Source organism: Chionomys nivalis, chromosome 23 (assembly GCF_950005125.1).
Source record: "Chionomys nivalis chromosome 23, mChiNiv1.1, whole genome shotgun sequence".
Taxonomy (NCBI): domain Eukaryota; kingdom Metazoa; phylum Chordata; class Mammalia; order Rodentia; family Cricetidae; genus Chionomys; species Chionomys nivalis.
This window is the reverse complement of record NC_080108.1, coordinates 11371549-11389846: the sequence shown is the minus strand read 5'-3', so window position 1 is coordinate 11389846 and position 18298 is coordinate 11371549. Positions and strand designations below refer to the sequence as shown.

Sequence of the window (18298 nt, the reverse complement as noted above, 5' to 3'; positions counted from 1 at the left end):
CTGTGAACACACCTGTTCACACCTTAACTCATGCTGTACTCTTCTATCCCCTGGTCCCACTCTTTCTAGGATCACTTCTCAGCCCAAGCAAAAAACAGGTTTTTTTTTTAAGTGTTTGAAAGTGTTCTTCGTGACAGGCTGCATCTTACAAAAAATGCTCCTGACAACATTCCCCCCATTTCCCTGAGCCCAGGCAGGTCTGCGCCTACTCTCAGTGCAAGCAATGCCATGCGACTTCAAAGGCAGACCATTTAAAAAGATGCAGCTCCTGCCTGGCTCTGGTGTGTGCATCAGGTAGCCCAACATCATGGTACAGAAGCCCAGGCCATGAACAGATTTCTCAGCGCCAGCAGCCAGAGGCACCAGCAGTAACCCTTCCTTCCTAGGGCCCCAGCCCAGCCCCTCTTCATCTAGATGATCCTAAGTGGGGCCAAAAGGAACTCTCCTCCAAGTCCTGCCTGTTCTGCAGATTCATAAGAGAAAACTTGCCGTCGTGGGGTGGCTTTCAAAGCACCTGGGTGATGTTCAAATCAGGACATGGGTTTCATAGCAAACTGCAATACATCCATTTTATTATGGCACCACAGTATTGTCACTAAGCTGTCTATGTACAGTCTACAGTTTGTATCAATCACCTCTGTGTGACCCCCTCAATGGACGGTGTCCCAGAAGGTCCAAACCTGAGCAGCAGCTACCGGAAGCACACCTGGGCTTTCCCCAGCCTGGGTGAGGCAGGCAGCAGAGACCCTGAGATTCGGCAGTGATGGGAGCCTCGCGCTCCTGCTTTGTCTTGGCATTGGCACCCTGTCTAGGAGTCCCCAGAAGCTGTCATCTGCTTACACTGGAGGCCTTTCCTTCTGATGATCACAGTGACAGGCCCGTCCGGTAATGCCTTGATGACATTCCAGGCTTCAAACCGAGAAAGACCTTGCACGGCAGTGCCGGCGAGTTGCAAGATTTCGTCTCCTGGCTGGACTGTCTCACTCTGTTCTGTCCCTATAAAAAGGAGAAGATGACGGGTGATCCTGAGCTTCACGGGAAACAGGAGGAATAAAAGGCACTTTCTGAGGAACCGGGTCCGTGCAGAAGTGGATCACACACCGACCTCTGGGAGACTGCCAGTGGTTCTAAAGTGAGGCATTTCACAGCATGGCAGCTCAGAGCTCGGATACCAGACACAGCCGTTTCCAATTGAGGTTTGAACTCTGACCTCCAGACTCTGGCATCCACATCCCATGGTACCGGTAACCCCTGCCCGTGGCTGAAGACTCATTCCCAAGTGTGCACATGGGCCCAGAATAGTGAAGTGACTTGTCAAGGCCCTGCCACTACTGCACTTGCAGAATTAACATTAGAACCCAGGTCTCTTAGCTTTGACTCCCTCAAGAGCTAAAAACATTTTCTCAGAGCTGTAGCTAACATGGAAACTTGAGTTAGTTATCACGCATGACTCAGTCCACCCACTGGGTTTCCACAAATGCTGCAGAATGTAAGATCAGCTAGCTGTAAAGGCTCATAAGGACAGATAGGAGGGACGCGATGCCCTTTGGACCCCAGTTCTAAAAGCTCCCAGACACACACCCTTACTTTTTACCTCTTCTTGTGGATCAGGAACCTCTAGACTGGCAAAGAATGGTCACCTGCAGAGGAGCAGGGCTGAGACCACACCCAGAGCCTGGCTTCTGACCAATGTTTCTCCACATCCCTTGCTCCCCTGCCCAAGGCTTCCACCTAAGAAGTGGAAGGAGTTGCGGATAGTATGTAGCTGTATGGTAGCTACAAGATGTTCATGCTTTTCTCGGGGAAAATCCATATCCAGCTGACCAACATGTCAGACTGTCTGGCAGCTCAGTTCATAATGAAGAAGACATCAAATGGGAAGAATCAGAGAATTCAGGACTAGAGTAAAGCTAACTTTGTGAGCCTGTTGTGGGATATTTGTTCATGGTATGAAAATGTATTGCTGTGATTGGTGTAATAAAAAGCTGTGCAGCCAATAGCTAGGCAGGGAGTATAGGCAGGACTTCCAGGCACAGAGAGGAAGTAGGAGGAGATAATCGAGGTGCAGGGTGGATATCAGGAGACATGAAGAGGAAATAGGAAGTACAAGATGGGAGAGAGGTAACATCACATGATAGAACGTAGATTAATATAAATGGGTTAGCTTAACTTATAAGAGCTAGTTAGGAACAAGCCTAAGCTATAGGCTGAGCTTTTATAATGAATAGTAAGTTTCTGTGACTTTATTTGGGATCTGGCTGGCGGGACAGAAAAAGACTCATTACACAAGCCCAAGGCTTAGCCACGTGAGAGGGCCCAGCAAAAAGAGAAGTAAGGGCGTGGCTGAGCAAGGGCACAAGGTAAGAAAAGCAGAACTGAACGCATAGGGGTCAACACATGACTCAAGGAGCGTGGGAATCTACAGTGGCCCAGACGGGTCTCAGGAGTTTGGGGTTTAGGGTGCTTGCTGCACGCCCACAACTGGAGAGGGTGTAGGGGAAAAGGGACCCACCTTTAAAAATCCTGTTGATGGTGAGAGGCTTGTCTCCATGAAGGGAGCCCTTTCCTCCCTCCAGGCTGAAGCCCAGCCCTGCAGAGGTCTTCTCCAGTGTCACTGTGCAGACAGTGGCTTCCACTGCAGAGGAAAATACATAGTTTTGGTCAGTGGTCTGTTCTTCTTTCAGGCCCAGCTGCCCAGGTTGATGCCAGCTGTTTAGCCAGACACAGACACACACACACACACACACACACACAGAAACACAGACTCACATCTCGGCGGCATACCAGGTAAGCTGGGGTGGTGTGTTGGGAACCACACATTACCGCACGGTGCCACCAACAATGGATCTAAATGGCCAAAGGCAGTCAGTGTGTGGCTCACAAGGGGGCGTTCCCCACACCAGTCCCCATCCCACCGTACTGGGAACACTTACTAGATTCTACAGAAATGTCACTGGCTGCTGAAGCTGATGCTGCTGAGTCAGTAGAGGAGTTCAGGTCATGAGTGGCCTCCATGGTTGCTCTCCTGGTGACAATCACAGCTTGCCTTGGGTCCCGAGCTTGGCGGAGGATAGCTAGGGCATCATTGTGGGTAGCCCCCTTGAGAGATTTGCCATTGATGGAAAGAACCTCATAGCCTTTTTGAATCGTGCCTTCCTGGGAGGCCAGGCCATTTGGAAACACTCTGTGAACCTAAGCAAGCCAAAGGAATTAGAACCCACAGACCACCCAAATCAGATCCCCATTTGTGCTGGCAGGGGACCCCAAGCCAGGTACACAACCATCCCCAGCGGAGTTTAGGTTGAAGACAGCACATATTGACTATATCTCAGGGAAGAGCAATAGATGCGGGACAGCATTCCTTCCTTTCCTTCCCTAGTCAGGCAGAAGTCAGCAACAGCGATGGCCAGAGAGTCTTCAAGCACTCTCTCCACACAATGCCCTTGATTGATCCTCCAACCCCATCCACTCCTAGGGAACATCTTCTGCCTTATCCACCCTGGATTCACACTTCTCAGAATGGTTTCCTGACAAAACTGAGCCCATGGCTTATTAACTAGGGGTATTTAAAAGAACAGGTTTCCAAGATCAAAGAAATTTGGGAACACGAGGTTAAACAAAATCTCCCAAAATGTCCATTGTTCAAAGATGCCAGCAACCCTGGTCCTCTGAGTAAGCAATGCAATGACATGGTGACTCCTGAAACACCTTTCAGGAGAGCGTATCCCTTCTGGAAATGAACTCAGGTCCTATTTTCTACAGGAAGTTCTTGAGGTGCACTATCCTAGGCTGCCTGGACATTCTCATTCTCCAGCTGATCCCTTTTCCTCTTTCTGCATGATATGCAGGGGGAGGGGGAAACCTATCTTACAGCCAGAAAGAAAGACACCGCAGTGGGGAAAGGTCCTTGCCACCACACCTAGAGGCCTGAGTTTGAGTCCCAGATCCCATGCCACACAGCCTGGATCAGGAAGTCAGAGGCCTGAGAATAGCCAAGTCAGCAACTGGTGGCCTGAAGCTGCAGGTGAGGGCAATAGCCCATGCTGGTCAGATCAGCTAATCTAGAATCGACTACAGGGCCACAAGAGAAGATGCCTAAGATACAGATTTGCTGCCCTTCCCCATGCTATCCCAGACTCTGGGTCCTGCAGAACAGGGGGCTAGGACAAGCTCTGCAGACGCTGGATGAACACCGTGGTGTGTGTAGCCTGCGCATAGCACAGTAACCATGTCCACAAGCAGACTAAAGCAGAGCATCCCCTTCCTTTGCAAGCATATGCCTTCTGTGGGCTCCTTTTTATGTAGTATGGAAAAGTCTACAGTCCTAGTCTGGAGCTTTAAAAATGCCCGGTGGTTATATAGTGTACCTTTCCAAATCCTAGTGACCACCACAAGCTGTATTTCCAAAGGAAATTATGTGATATTTTACCAAAGTTGGCCCCAATCCATGTGTGTATATGTGCGCACACGTGTATGCACATGTGTGTGCGTCTGTGGCAGCGTGTGTGTGCACAAACATGTGGAAGCCGTAGGACAACCTCAGCTGTCACACCTCAGGCAACATTCCCTTTGTGTTCTAAGACAGGGTCTCTCAGGAGCTTGGAATTTGACAAGTAGGCTAGGCTGGCTGACCAACTGGGAGTCTGTCTTGGCTTCCTCAACTCTGCGACTATAAATGTCCCTCCATTCCCACCTTTCCTTTAACCTGAGTTCTGGGAAGCATGCTGAGCTTCCCATGCTTGCAAGGCAAGTGCTTTACTGATGGAGATATTTCCAGATTCTGGTCTCCATTCTTAAAGTATCCTCCACATAATCTCAAGAATATAGGTATTAGGCTTTAAGACATGCAAATGTTCCATTCATATGTTCTGGTGGAGAACATGTGCATGCATACATGTGTGTGCATGTGTGCACATAAACTCACACAGACACAATACTTTTTAATGCTCTATGTGTATTTAGTGTTTGTTTTAATGTACTGGGGCCATTTAGGGTGCACAGAGACCTTTCTTCATGGAAAGGCATATAATGTCAAAGAGTTAAGTCTGGCTCAGATAGGAGCCCACACTGTGCCTCTTGAGAAAGGTCCCAATGACTTTCCTTTTAAATGCCTTACCAGTCACAAGACCCCTTCCAGGCAGGCCACTCACCGTGATCACCTTGTTTTCTAGATCTGCCCCTCCTGCCAAGCTGAACCCGAGGCCAGCGCCTTCTTCCTTGTGTAAGATGGTGACGTGGATGCTGTCTAATTGCTGTGGAGGAAAATGATATACATTCACAAATGCCATACCGCAGGCAGCCGCGTGAACAATTTAACACGTGCTTTTGCAACATGCTGACTTGTTTCATTAAACACCAGCTGGGCCAGTACTACCACCTCCTCAGGCTGCAGTTTCATCACACAGGAATTACAGGAAGCTTGGGAGGGGAAACAAATGTATGTAAAACAGCAGGCCCAGCTTTCTATCTCTCTCTCTCTCTCTTACTCTCCCGTTCACACCCAACTCCCACAGACTGGGCTACACATGGCTACGCCGGCTAGAGATCCGTCCAGGCTGGAAGATGCTGCTTTACCGTGACATTGTGGGACAAGGGCAGGTGGTGGGATTTGGGTCAAACTCCTGGGGGCCAGTGCTGTTTCACGGTTGCCGGCTCCTCCTTTTTCCACAGGCATAGCAGCAGTGAGGGGCCCAGCTGGCACCTTGCTCCATTGTACATGGGTGTGCCAATGTGTACACACACGGCCACAAACAGAAACTAAAGGTCAGGAGCCAGGATAACCTAATTGCCCTACCCAAAAGCAGGAGATTCCATTCTAGTTGAGAGCTGGAACCTGGAGCTTCAGTGCCCACAAGAGTCATAGAGGTCACACACGTAGGCAAGATGGACGGGCTTGAGTGACCGGCACACAGGGAGAGCCAAACACATCTAATTCAGAGGAAGGCAGACCCAGGGCTACTGACTCATTCCCTTTAAACAAAACGGTAAGAAATCTCAGGTCTTATGACATCTGAACTCTGAGAACTTTAAAAAAAGAAGTAAAATTTATTTTCAAGGCCATGGTTCTTGGGCCACTAGTTGGTACAGGGCACTGGGAAATAAAAACATGGCAAAGCCATCACTTGGTCATGGGCTACCAGAGTCCCTGACTTGTAGGTCTTCTGCCATCTTTTAATGGGGAGTTCCTGGGACAGAAGAGTAACCTGAATGTAAAAGCCCCATTGACCCTGATACTGACCCGCATCTTAGGGATTATCTGCAGGCTTTTTTTTTTAATCCTATGGGTGACTGACATGCTACAAAAAAAAAAAAAAAGTATTCTACTAACACTTAGGCTCTGACCTTGAAGTTTTACCTCCAGCATGTTATTTGCATTGAATTAGGCTCTGTGGACTGGTGTGGCTCATGCAGGCTACAAATGATTAATGAGAACCACAGAGGAGAAACTACAGCCCGGAGGCATCTTATAATCATCAAACTTAACTGCACCCTTGGCTTCAGAAAGGCAGCTGTGGAGAATCACAGCTTTCCAATAGAAAAGGAGAGTCCTCCCTCCCCATCTGCACATCTCAGTACAGGAATGGGTATGGACCCCAGAGGGCTTCCAGAGAATGAGGTTCACTAGCCCCGCTTCTGACTGCTGGCTCTGGCTCTGGCTGGGTCCTCCCCTCTCTACGCACCTTCGGCTGAGTTCAGCAACTCCGGAGCAAATGGGGCTTTCTGAAAGATGCGGATGAAGCACAGAGGTCCTTTCGAGCTCACCTTGAGGTTCGCCATGGAAATAATGAAAGCAGCCTCAGGATGAGAGCCTACCTCCCCTATGCTGGTTACCACTGGCGGTTCTACGCCATGCAGCTTCTCTCTGGACACTCATGCCAGGCCAGCAGCCCTGGACTTGATATTCACATAGCACTGGACTTGAGTTTAGACACATCATGAACCTTTGTTCTCACTGGACCATCTGATGCCCGCACAATGACAAGCCTTGAGGACTGTAAACCTCTTTAGCTGCTTCCTCTCTCAGGCCCAGATGAGATGGCCCCGACAGCCCACGGGGAGCTGCAGTGTGCAGCTCCCGTGTCCCTGCAGATGTGCACACAGGAAACCTACCTTCAGTGTCGCCTCGTCTAGGACTCTCACTTCCTCAATGAGTTTTTTCAGTTCTTCTGAGCTCAGCAGGGAGATAACTGACTGGCCGGACTGAGAAGAACAGTGGTCCCTGTCCTCAGTTTCCCCTGGCTCGGTGAGGCATTCTGAATATTCTCTCAGCTCTGAAAGGCTTTCACAAACAGAGAACACAGTGGGAAAAGCGGGATTCTTGAACTACCCCATCCCCAAAGGACTCGATGCTTCAGGAATTCTATTATTTGAGACGACACATCCATCCCCAGCAGCATAAGTAATAAATAAATCACAGCTGCCGGGCGGTGGTGGCGCACGCCTTTAATCCCAGCACTCGGGAGGCAGAGGCAGGTGGATCTCTGTGAGTTCGAGGCCAGCCTGGTCTACAAGAGCGAGTTCCAGGACAGGCTCCAAAGCTACGGAGAAACCCTGTCTCGAAAATTAAAAAAATAAATAAATAAATAAATCACAGCTGATCCAAGAGGGCTAGACCCGTCCCAGCCCTGCTGGAGAAGGCCTCAGATCCCCCGACCAAGCCACACATCTGTGATGCAGATCTCATCCACCTCCTAATTCCAGCCAGAGAGAAGCTGGGTGCATAGGGCAGGACTCCACTCATAGAGTAAGGGCCAGAATGGAAACAGGACTAAATGTCCTTACTCCCTGCCTAGGTCCTGGGACCATTAAAAAGCAAAACAGATTCTTATTGGAGAGCATCTCCCGGCCTCACCCAGTGCTCCATAAGTTGAGAGCGGGCCTTTCAGATACGCATCCACCTTGTGGATGTTTGTGGGCAGTTTACCAGGTCATGGTCCCCACTTCCCGTCCAAGTCAGGTCAGAGGTTGTGTAAACAACTCCTTAACATGGAGGACAGAGCTACAATGCACATGTGTACACATACACATGAGGAGGTGAAAAGATTTTTTAACTAGCGTAACTGAGAAACGTTAATATATAATATATATATAATTGCCATATAATATAACTAGAAGAATGGGGACAGTGGAGAGCAAGCAGGACACAGACACTCACTTGAGGGAGAACCCTGTGTCCGAGGCGACGACTTCACCAGGACCTTCTGGAGCTGTGTTGTTATTGGAAGGTGACTTTGGAGACGCCCTTTCCTTGGGGATGCAGGCGATCTGGCCACAGGAGACGGAAGATGGGAGGCACAGCAGGGACTTCATGACGGCTGATGATAACTGGCTACTGATGGAATAGAGCTTACTGGCCTTTTCGTCCAGGAGCTTTGCCTCACAGGACTGGGTCCTGGTCAGGGGGAAGCTCCGTGCCCGCTGACTTGGCATCTTGATGCCCGGGCCTTGAGCATCCTCAGCCAGCAGTCTCAGGAGAGGGTCTGGGGAGAGAGCTTTGGGGCTGGGTCTCTGGCCCGGGGGAGGGGACTCAGACACACCTGGGTCCCTGACCTCGGAGGTGTTAGTGAAGCCTGTGGCTATAGGTTCTGTTGCTACCTGCCTGTTCTTAGCAGAAACTGTAGACCCTCGCCCCGGGAGACCAGAAACCCGTCCTCCATCTTGTTTTCCTGGAAGTTTGGTGGTCTCCCCGGAGCCGGGCTGCAGGCTCAGTCTCTGGACTCCTCTCTCTGGCAGTTGTGAGGAGCCAAAGTTTTCAAAGGAGCTGATTCTCTGCCTGATGGAGGAGGCCTGTGAGTGTGGCCCCGATAACTCCCTGGAAACAGGTGCTGGCTGAATGGCTGAGGCTACTTCCGGAAGTCTTCTGGAGTCTGGAACACAATTCCTCAGACCTTTTAAGCTCTGACGAAACCAGGCTGGCTTGGGGGCTACCGGGGGCCCCTTCTTCACAGTACAGCCATCCGCCGACTTGTGAACTCGGGGGGCACCATTGGCAGTATCCATTTTTGACAGGACCCCCTCTGGGTGACCCTGTGTCCCGTCCTCTTCACCCAGGCTGGTGGTGGGCTGCAGTGGCATTTGGTTATGGTTCTCACTCATGATAGGGCTAAATAAGTTTTTGATGCAGTCAGAAATTCTAACCCAAGGGTCTTCGGTGCTGGTGTCAAAGCTATAGTCCATCCGCGCCTGCCTCTTCAGCAGCGGGTGTTTTCCTGGTGATGCTGGCAGGCAGAAACAAAGCCAGACCTGAGCATGGCACCTCATTGGGGATTTTTTCTGTAAATTCAAGTTACGATGCTGAAGAGCCCTGGGGCAGAGAACAGTGGGCATGCTAGGGGCCAGGGTCAAGGGTTGTCACCTAAGTGGGGTGCCAACAGGCAGAACTGAAGAGCCAAAGGAGAGACCCTTCTACCATCTTAGCATCCTAGAACTGAACGTGTTCTTGGGAAGTACCTGCTCTGTCCTTTGATGAGAGGGGACTCTAGCAGTCAAGATGGATGAGGGATCAGGGTGGTCAGGGTCAGACCAGCAGGCCAGAACCCCTGCCACCTCACTGCCTGCTCAGAGGTCCTCTCCACTGTGGTCACCCAGATCACTTACGAGAAATGGGAAATGAAAGCAATTCTTTTGCTTTTTAGTTCACTCCACAAGCCTCCTGTGGGTCACCATATTTGACCTGAACTGTCCATGTCACTCAAGAGCAGGAGGGATGACTGTGCCCGCTGGTGGGGTGTGCACAACTTACTGGGGTTCACTCGTGTCAAAGCCACATATCACACCTTTGCACCCACCTGCTCCTAAGGCCGTGAAGTCGCGGGAGTGAGAGGCTCTGCCCACACTCAGGTCACGGACCAGCTTGCTTGGAAAATGAGTTATTCTCAATCAAAAGAACTGATTAAACTCTTCCAGGTTGAGAGGGAAAAAAAAGCTATGTGTCACTGATTTTTTAATTTGGGCTCTACATTGGAATCCGAAAGGTCCATCCCTCAGTTCTGAGTTGATCTATCTGGCTGTGGTCTGGGCATTTGGGATGTGGTAAGTCCGACAAGGTGTCCCACTGTGTCACCTGCTTTATGACCAGGATGTTCTCAGGCTGCTCTGTCCAAGGGGCAACATGGCAAAAGCTTCCTCAGAATAAGATGACAAACATTAAAATGACATCTACCTGCATGGGCAGGGGAGACCCTGCACTCAACTCCCTTCCCTATAAATAGGGGTGATTGGCCAAGTGACGTTCAGGAGGGGTGTCACTGTCAGTCCTCTGTGTTTCCCATGCCTCAGCCTTGTCTGCTGAAGACTAGGCCGCTTGGGCCGCATGTCTCAGGGAGAGCCTTCATGTAAGAATGAGCCCTTGTTTGAGGAACACTGCTCCCTCCCGTCTCTTACCACAGTGCCTCAAGGGAAGCAGAGCAATGAACCCTGATGACACCGAAGAAGAGCCATGCATGATTGTGAAGATCTAGGTGGGTACTAGTGACTCTGGGACTTCAGCAAGGTGGTCTTGTCCTTAGACTGTTTCTGCATTTACAGATTGCTCAGCTATAAGGAACTGATATGGTAAGGATTAAGAGTCCAAAGTTCTACAGGCAAGCCCTCTGCAGATGAGGGTGTGTCCTCAATTAGGATGACCAAGGGAAGGGAGGGTGGGGAATGGAGTCTCCCTCGGTGGGGCACCTCTCTGGGTGAGATGTCTATATCATTCCACTTATATTGTCCTTTGCTCTCCAGAGGCCTCTGTGTGCTTAAGGTGTATCGTTTGTAGCCTCCCTGTTCACCCCTCTGCCACACTGGGAGCTCCTCAGGGCAGGAAGCTGTCTGGAGCATCCCTTCCTCCCTCATGCCTGGCCCCAAACACAGCCTCACACACCCCCTAGCCGCAGTGAGTCACATACCTGGATTCTGTGTGGTCTTTAATACTTGCTGACCAGTGAACGAGCCCACAAAAGCAAAGTAGACTGCCCAGGATCACTGTTAAGGAAGGGTAAACCCAGGATCCTCTGCTCTTTCTAGTAAGCCAGTAAGTACTCAGGCTATGGCATTGTTTGGAGGTGCACCACTTGAACCTACCGCCGCTACCCACCTCCCGGATGTGGTGACCATCCGCAAGCACTGCTCACGCTTTTCCCATGCTGCAGGCTCAGGTTCAAGCATAATGGATGATGAACACTGTCCTGCCGACACCCGGGTAATGCAGTTGCTCAGGGTTGCTGCGTGAGCTATAATCTTTGGCCATCTTTCCCTGTAGACCCTTCCAGAGTGGCCAGCATCTGTACCACCACCTCCCTGGAATCACTGCTTCAGCCAGGAAGCTTATCACTCAGAAGGGCATTGCCCCTGTCCTCCTGCCCCAGCACCCCGGAAGCCTCACTGTCCACCAACCCTAGTCACTGGTGGTGTCCACTGTGTCCATGCAAGGCCCTGACCTCAGCCCAAACTCTAGGTTCCTGCTTAATCCCTAGCACTTTCTCCAGGAAGACCTTCCTTCCAGAAGACCCCCACGGGGGCTCACCTGGACTGGCACTCCTCCTTGGCTCCCCCTCTGTAGAGGACGAAGGCTGTGTGCTGACTGCAGGTCCTGGGCAGCAGGCAGCCGTGCAGGGGCTTCTCCCTGCCGGGTCTTCCTGTGGCAGCGGAGGCAGCAGCTCTCTGGTTTCCTGTGGTGTAAACAGGAAGCCAGACCGTGTCAAAACGGTAGCCTCCAGCTGTGAGAAGGCAAGGCACTCTTTGATGAGGACTTGAAAGTGAGTACTGAGACACCTCTAGAGGGACATTCGCAGCAGCGGCGGTGGGGAAGGGTTGCTTTCCCCCACACTGGGCTGTTGCTGCACAGTTAACCCCTCTTGGATGCTCCGGGTGATCCTAGGCTTCCAACAACCTGCTGGGCTCAATATGGGCATGCGTCGCAGACACTGGAAGTTGCTGGCCGTCTGTGATGGGCACAAGAGGTGTTGAGGAGAAAGATGCTGGCACTGCTTTGCTTACAACAGCATGCTGGCCCACTACCTGACCCGGGAAGGTACACGCAGAGGCCAAAGAAACTGCCCTCTAACGCTGCCTAAGTTAAAATCTAGGACCGCTCAAAAGAGAAGCGTGTCACATGCTTCCCTCATTGGCTTTAAGTTTTTCAAATGACATTCTTGACTGTGCTCACGGCACACACAGGAAGATCAGAGGACAATGTGTGGGAATTCCTTCTCTCCTTCTATCACATGGACCCCGAGGATTGAACTCAGGTCATCGGGCTTGGTGACAAGCACCTCTCCTCGCTGGGCCTGCTTGTCAGTCCTAGTCTTGTCTTCTTTTGTTTGAGGCAAGGACTTATGGGTCCTAGGCTAGCCTCAAGCACTCTGTGTAGTCAGAGATAACCCAGTGCTCCCGCTTCCATGTCCCAAGCACATGGATTCCAAGCGTACGCCATCACACTGGCTCAGCTGGTGTTAGAGGTCAAATCCAGGCTTCTTGTCTATGAGGAAAGCACCCTACCAACTGAGCTCCACACGGAGATTCCAGGGGTAATTAGTATCTAGTCAGCACTGTGTTCTGGCTCCCCTCTGAAGCACATGGAGTGACACCACCGATCTATTGCAGATTTTTTTCCTCCGTGGAGATGGCTGCTGCCTCTGGATCCTTCTTAAAACAGCCTGTGAGGAACTGGACCAGGTACCAAGTAGCCACCTACAGTTTAGGTAGAGTTACCATACAGCCTGAGTGAGGGTCAGGGTCCAGGGGCAGCAGAGGGCAGCTGGACCCCAGCAGCACAGAAGACTTGTTAGAGAAACGCTTTGCATATGGTTCTGGAGCAAAACTGAGACTTTGCCAGGCAACCAAGCATGGTGCCCCATAGAAGACAAGGCAATGACAGGCCCATCTAAATGATGCTTGCAACACGCTTGTAGGGAAGAGAAACGTTATGTGCTGGGGCGGCTCCCAAGTCCTGCTCATTGAGGAGTTAGGTCACGATGGGCCAGGGGACAAGCCTATAGGCCTTCTTCCAGAGGAAGGACAGAAGCAGGAGCATTTGCCTCATTTAGGATTAACCTAAGACACGCCAAATGTCCAGGGTCTCAGATTTAGTGTCTATGCTGTCCTCAAACACTCTTTGGGAAAGAAAGAACTGGAACAGTTGGAAAGTGACCATAGTCATTGACCAGCCCAAGCTCTAGGGTGGAAACTTAAGGGAGTGTTCTGAAACACTGAGGGTCAGAGCCTCCAAAGGCTTTCCTGAGCTAGTTCCCTTAGCACTTAACAGTAAGCCAATAAAAACATCTGGGCTTCTCCAAGATGTTTACCACACAGGAAAACTCACTGCACCCTGTTAGGGGCTCTGTGAGGTGACTGTTGAGTGCTTTTACAGAAAGGCATAGCCAATGCTAGGAAGTCATCTTGAAAAAGACCCTGATGTACGCCCGTGGTGGTTGGAATGAGAATGGTTCCCATAGGCTCATATATTTGAATGCTTGGTCTCCAGTTGGTGGTCTATTTGGGCAGGATTAGGAGGTGTGGTCTTGCTGGTGAGGTGTGCCATTGGGGGTGGCCTTTGAGGTTTCAAAAGACTATACCATTCCAGTTCTCTTCCTCTCTCTCTTTTGGCCCGGAGTGCCCCAAATAGACTAGGCTGACTGGCAGCAAGGACCAGGGATCTGCCTCTGCCTGCATCTGCCTCCCTGTGCTTAGTTGCTGCTATTGTTTTTGACAGGGGTTCTGGGACTTCACTCAGGCCCCTATGCTTCGCTTCAGGCCCTTTATCAATGAGCTACTCCTCAGCCTCCTCCAATACCTCTGACGTCACATTCTCTTTGGAAGAGGTCATTAAAATCAATGCTAAAATTAATTTGACTTCTAAACAAAATTTTCTCAGGCAAATGTTTTCTGGCTCAGCACTTGGTGAAAGAGAGGGATGGGAGGAAAGAAAGCAAGAGGGTGAGAGATACGACTCAGTAGAGAAGAAAATAGTTTTCTTCAATGTATGTATGATGAGACAATGTGAGTGCAATGCTCACAGATGCCAGAAGGGGGCATAAGACCCCCTCCCAGAACCAGAGTTACAGGCACCATGATTACAGGCACCAAGTAGGTGCTGGGAGTGGAGCTCGAATCTTTTAAAAGAGCAGCCATCTCTCCAGCCCCATGGAAAATACCTTGAAGACCATTTTGGTAGAGGACATTGGATTGCCTTCAGTGACGTCAAATGGGAAACATGCCTAGACTGTCGTACTGTCTGCTTGCAAAGGGTCTTAGGACCCTAGAGAGAAAAGACAGCAGAAAGGAATCAGAGAAGAATGTAGGAGAAAAGAGAGAGGGAGAAAGTGGAGAGGGTGCAAGACAGGTTGAACATAGAACCACAGGCAACAAGAGCCACTCAGACAGGCCCAGGAGTGGCCAAGGGTATGTTAAGCACGGTGCGTAAACTCAATTGCTTCCTGTTTTCTGCCAGGATAGAATCCCGTCTTTGTGCTCACTCTCCGAACACAACAATACTCTGCTGGTTGTATGAATATGTTACAGAAGGGTCTGCTGGCCCTGGGAGACAATGCAGAGAGGACGGAAAAAAAGAAGAAGAAGAAGAAAAAAAGCAGTCACAGAATGGCCTTTGTGTTAGTGGGAACCATGTTGCTGGGGAGGACAGGGAAGGAAGCCAAAGTCAGGGTGGGGCAAATTGCTCAAGATGTGGGATGCTGAGTCTGTGTGTGTGTGTGTGTGTGTGTGCGCACGCGCATGTGTGCTGCACCTGTGTGAACTCATGTACATGTGTCTTTGTACTGTATTTAACACCTTGGCTCCTTGCCTGATTGTCCCTGTAGCCCTGTAAAACACCTGCTTCCTCTGCTGGCTGCCTAACTTGGCAAGGCTCCCTGCCCTACATGGGCCCCACCCAGTCAGGCAGCCCAAGGGCATCATGGCGCACCTGTTCTCCTGCAGGAAGAAGGCGAAAAGTCTACCTTCTCACCTGCCTGCTTCTGATGTGCCCTCTCAGACTCAGAAGCAATGGCGTATTTGCTGACATGGGGGTCAAGGAAGCAGATCCACAGGCTAGCCCGTCCCTGGTTGCTAGCCAGCCCTGCCCTTCAGCTGTCTGAAAGTCTGCACTTCCTGTTTGGTAACGGCTCCTCCTTTCCTTCACTGTGCCTTAGCTAGGGAACTCAAGGCGTCCCTCCCCACAATCACCTCACCCAAGTTTGTCAACCTGCAATTTAGCTTCCTCTAGGGGATTCCCAGAGGCCTTACTTTACATGCTATCTCTAGCAATGTGAACTTCAAAGTTCCTTTTCTGGTAACTGGGACCCTCGCCTTCAGACTCTTGCAAGGACGAACTGAGACGGTATGCATAAACATATCTAGAATGGTGCCCTTCGTTAAAAGTTTCGCCAGCTCCTTTCTCTGTCCACCTGCCTTCCCTGAGGAGTGGGGCTGAGGGAAGAAGGTCTTGGCAGGGTGATGAGGATGGATGGGAACGGTGGACGGCCAAACACTGAGGGGGATGTAATTCTCACAACAGCCGGTAGAGGGAGGCACTCAAAGAAGCGCCAAGTAGCGCTAAGGACACCTAGACTTAAAGAGAGGCTGGTTCCCCCAGTCTCCCCACCTATGGGAGGCAAAGTTAAGAACGAGTAATGGAACCAGTTTCTCACAATCGCCTTGCATTCCCACAGGCAATTAGTCCTCCCTCGCTTTTAGTTATTTGGGTGACAGCTGTGGGTAAGCAGAGCATCTGAGATTCCCCGGCTCAGCCTCCCCATTACGGAGTGACCCTGCTGCGGCTTCACCACGCTGAGAGAACTCTGAACGCTATTGCCAACAGCTGGCAGGCCCAGGACTTCCATTTTGGTCCTGCGAAGTCACGTGTCTCTCCAGGGTGGGCCTAAGAGTGTTTCTCTACGCCAAAGTACAGGAAACCTGAAGATATTTCTAAGGCTCAAGGGCAGCTGCTCAGACGCAGGGGACACGTGTCCCACCGCGCACACCCTCCTACCTGGCTGCATGTGGGCAAGGTGTGGCCAGAAGGGTCTGTGACCTTCTCTTCCAGTTTCTTCTGAGTTTCGCTGTCATTTTTAAAGTATTTTCTGGGTGGAGGCTTGGGTTTGGAGGATGTCGGCTTTCTCACCAAAATCTCAAAAGATTTCTTCAGTCTCAGTGGCGGGTGGCTGTCTCTTTCCAGACTCTCAGGAAGGGGTGGGCTCTCCTGCTGAGGCCTGGATAGGACCCCGGAATGGGGCTCTTGCTCCTGCCCTGGGGGCAGACTGGGGCTGGGGGTGCAGCCTTCTCTCTCAGAAGGCTGTGGCTCCGCACCTGCGCTGCAGGGACTTCCCCCGGGTGACCCAGACATGTAGCTGCTGTCGCTGCTGGAGCGGACCATGATCTTCTGGGCCCTTCGATGTGGAGGTGCCGAGTGCTTCTCGCGTTCCTTCTCCAAGGTGGGCCGCCCATGCCAGCTGCTCTCCAGCCTTTTGACACCTGCATGGGAGCATGAGGAAACACCTTAGCGGAGCCTCAGAAGAGCAGACACCCCTGGGGCTGCAGGTAGCAAGCCCTCTGTACGTCCCACTGCTCAGTGCTGGGCCACCTCAGACTCGGAGCTTGGCAGCCTTGGATTTGGATTCCCATGCTTTCTCTAGTTTCTAGTTGAGAAAATCATTCAGCCTTTCTGGGCCTGCAAGTGACAGACACAGAGATGCACCGTTCAGCCCACTCAGCATGGCTCACCGTGTAAGAGTTCGGTGTCCCAGCTGTGGAGAAACTGGTGGCTAGCTGTTAGCTGTGAGCTTTGGGGCTTTGCAGCTGCAGGGAGATACCATACCTCTGTGAGAACAGGCCAGTCTCAGGGCCTGGTGGAAGTGAGGGTGGCTTAGACCAAGCTAGCCATCACTGCCAACTGGGGGTAAGCTGAGTGGATCATGCTGGCTATAGGGGCCCAGGGTTAGCTGATTCCAATTCCACTAAGCTCCATTTCTCTATTCCGCTCCCTTGCATAGGAGTGGACCCCCAGCTAACCTAAAGGACATCTTAAACAGTGCACTCCGCCTCTGTGTCCCCTTCCTGGGAGGAGGCTAACGCTCCACTTCCGTGTGTATGTGTGTGCGTGTGTGTGTGCGTGCGTGCGTGTGTGTGTATGTGAAAGGGGCTGCAATTCCAACGTTGCCCGGCTTGTCTCGCAGTTCACTAGCGAAGGAAGAGAACATGTGGACATGCTTTGAACCCCATACCTGATGGGGTACCATCTTCTTCCAACAAAAGAGGTGAAGCCACAGCCCCGCCCCCTCTCTCTTACTTTCCGTCTCACACACTGTGGTTTTCTGTACAGTGGCACCTACACATCCCAAGATGCTGTCCTTTCTAGTGGCAGATAATCACAGGTACCCCTTTCCAGAAGGGACTGGGAGCCATGAAGGCCTGGTTGTTTGTGGGTTCATTTGGTGCAGTTAGGAGAGCCAAAAAGGCTCCCACAAGAAAGCACTGAAGCCAGCAATTGGATCCAAACACCCTTTAAGGAGGAGCTTTCTGCTTTATCTCGGTTGTAGGATAGCACATCTTTGAGAAACACCAGAGGAAGGCATGAAAGCTGACATTGCCCTGCATCTAATCACCCTACCTCCTACCACCATAAAGCAGTGAGCTCGTGGGCATGGGGGCGCTCCCCCTGGGCTTCTTCACATCTGGGGTGAGTGGAGCCCTAAGGAGGACCCTAGTGGAAACACAGTGTGGTCTTGCCGTTTCCTCTGAATGTTTCCCACACACTTCAGCCTCCTGGCCAGCATCAATGCTAACTCTTCAGGATGGCCTGGCACATGCATGCCCTGGGACAACCAGGGAATGCTCAAAGGCTAAACACAGGAACCACCCAGAGAGCCAGGTTCCTGACCCCCTGAGACCAGTTTCTTCATGTACTTACTGATCATGTGTCTTTAGTAAGGAACCTTCCAGGGTTTCCCTTATTCTAATACCATGTACATAAAAATCAGATGTGAGGATGGGGTGGAATAATACAGCAGGTCAAGATTAATTAGGGATTTTTTAAATGTCTAACAGATTAGGAATCGCAAACCCAAAGCCTATGGGGCATTATGCGGGCAAGGCAGTCTGGCGGGTGATGAAAGGGTTGGGAATGACTGCTGAGCACCTGCCGCATTTAAAACAATACAAACTTTGTACTTTGTGCACAAAGCAAAAATGAGAGCCAAACTTTACCCTGTCTTTCAACCATCGTTGTCTAATGCCACGCGTGCGCACCGTGACTATTCTCATGCTGCTAAGGCAGAGGGTGGGTTAATAGCTAAACCCCCAGCTTCCTGAGGAGGCAGAAATA

At 51.1% G+C, this 18298-nt stretch overlaps 1 protein-coding gene across 7 annotated transcripts in view; it reads right to left on the bottom strand.

The window, feature by feature from the left end:
- Nucleotides 1-290: 290 nt before the first annotated feature.
- Il16 (interleukin 16) overlaps nt 291-18298 on the bottom strand; it is an 81906-nt gene continuing 63898 nt past the window's right edge. For 2 of the 7 annotated variants that reach the window (XM_057756086.1, XM_057756091.1), the window contains 8 exons: nt 15968-16449; nt 11507-11651; nt 8156-9218; nt 7111-7279; nt 5151-5252; nt 2934-3192; nt 2513-2635; nt 291-996 (listed from right to left, as the gene is read on the bottom strand). In XM_057756086.1, the coding sequence (XP_057612069.1) occupies nt 809-996; nt 2513-2635; nt 2934-3192; nt 5151-5252; nt 7111-7279; nt 8156-9218; nt 11507-11651; nt 15968-16449 (2531 nt within the window). In that variant the 3' untranslated portion in view covers nt 291-808. The remainder of the gene's footprint in view (nt 997-2512; nt 2636-2933; nt 3193-5150; nt 5253-7110; nt 7280-8155; nt 9219-11506; nt 11652-15967; nt 16450-18298) is intronic. The other 5 variants (XM_057756088.1, XM_057756087.1, XM_057756089.1 and 2 more) reach the window with 3 other exon arrangements.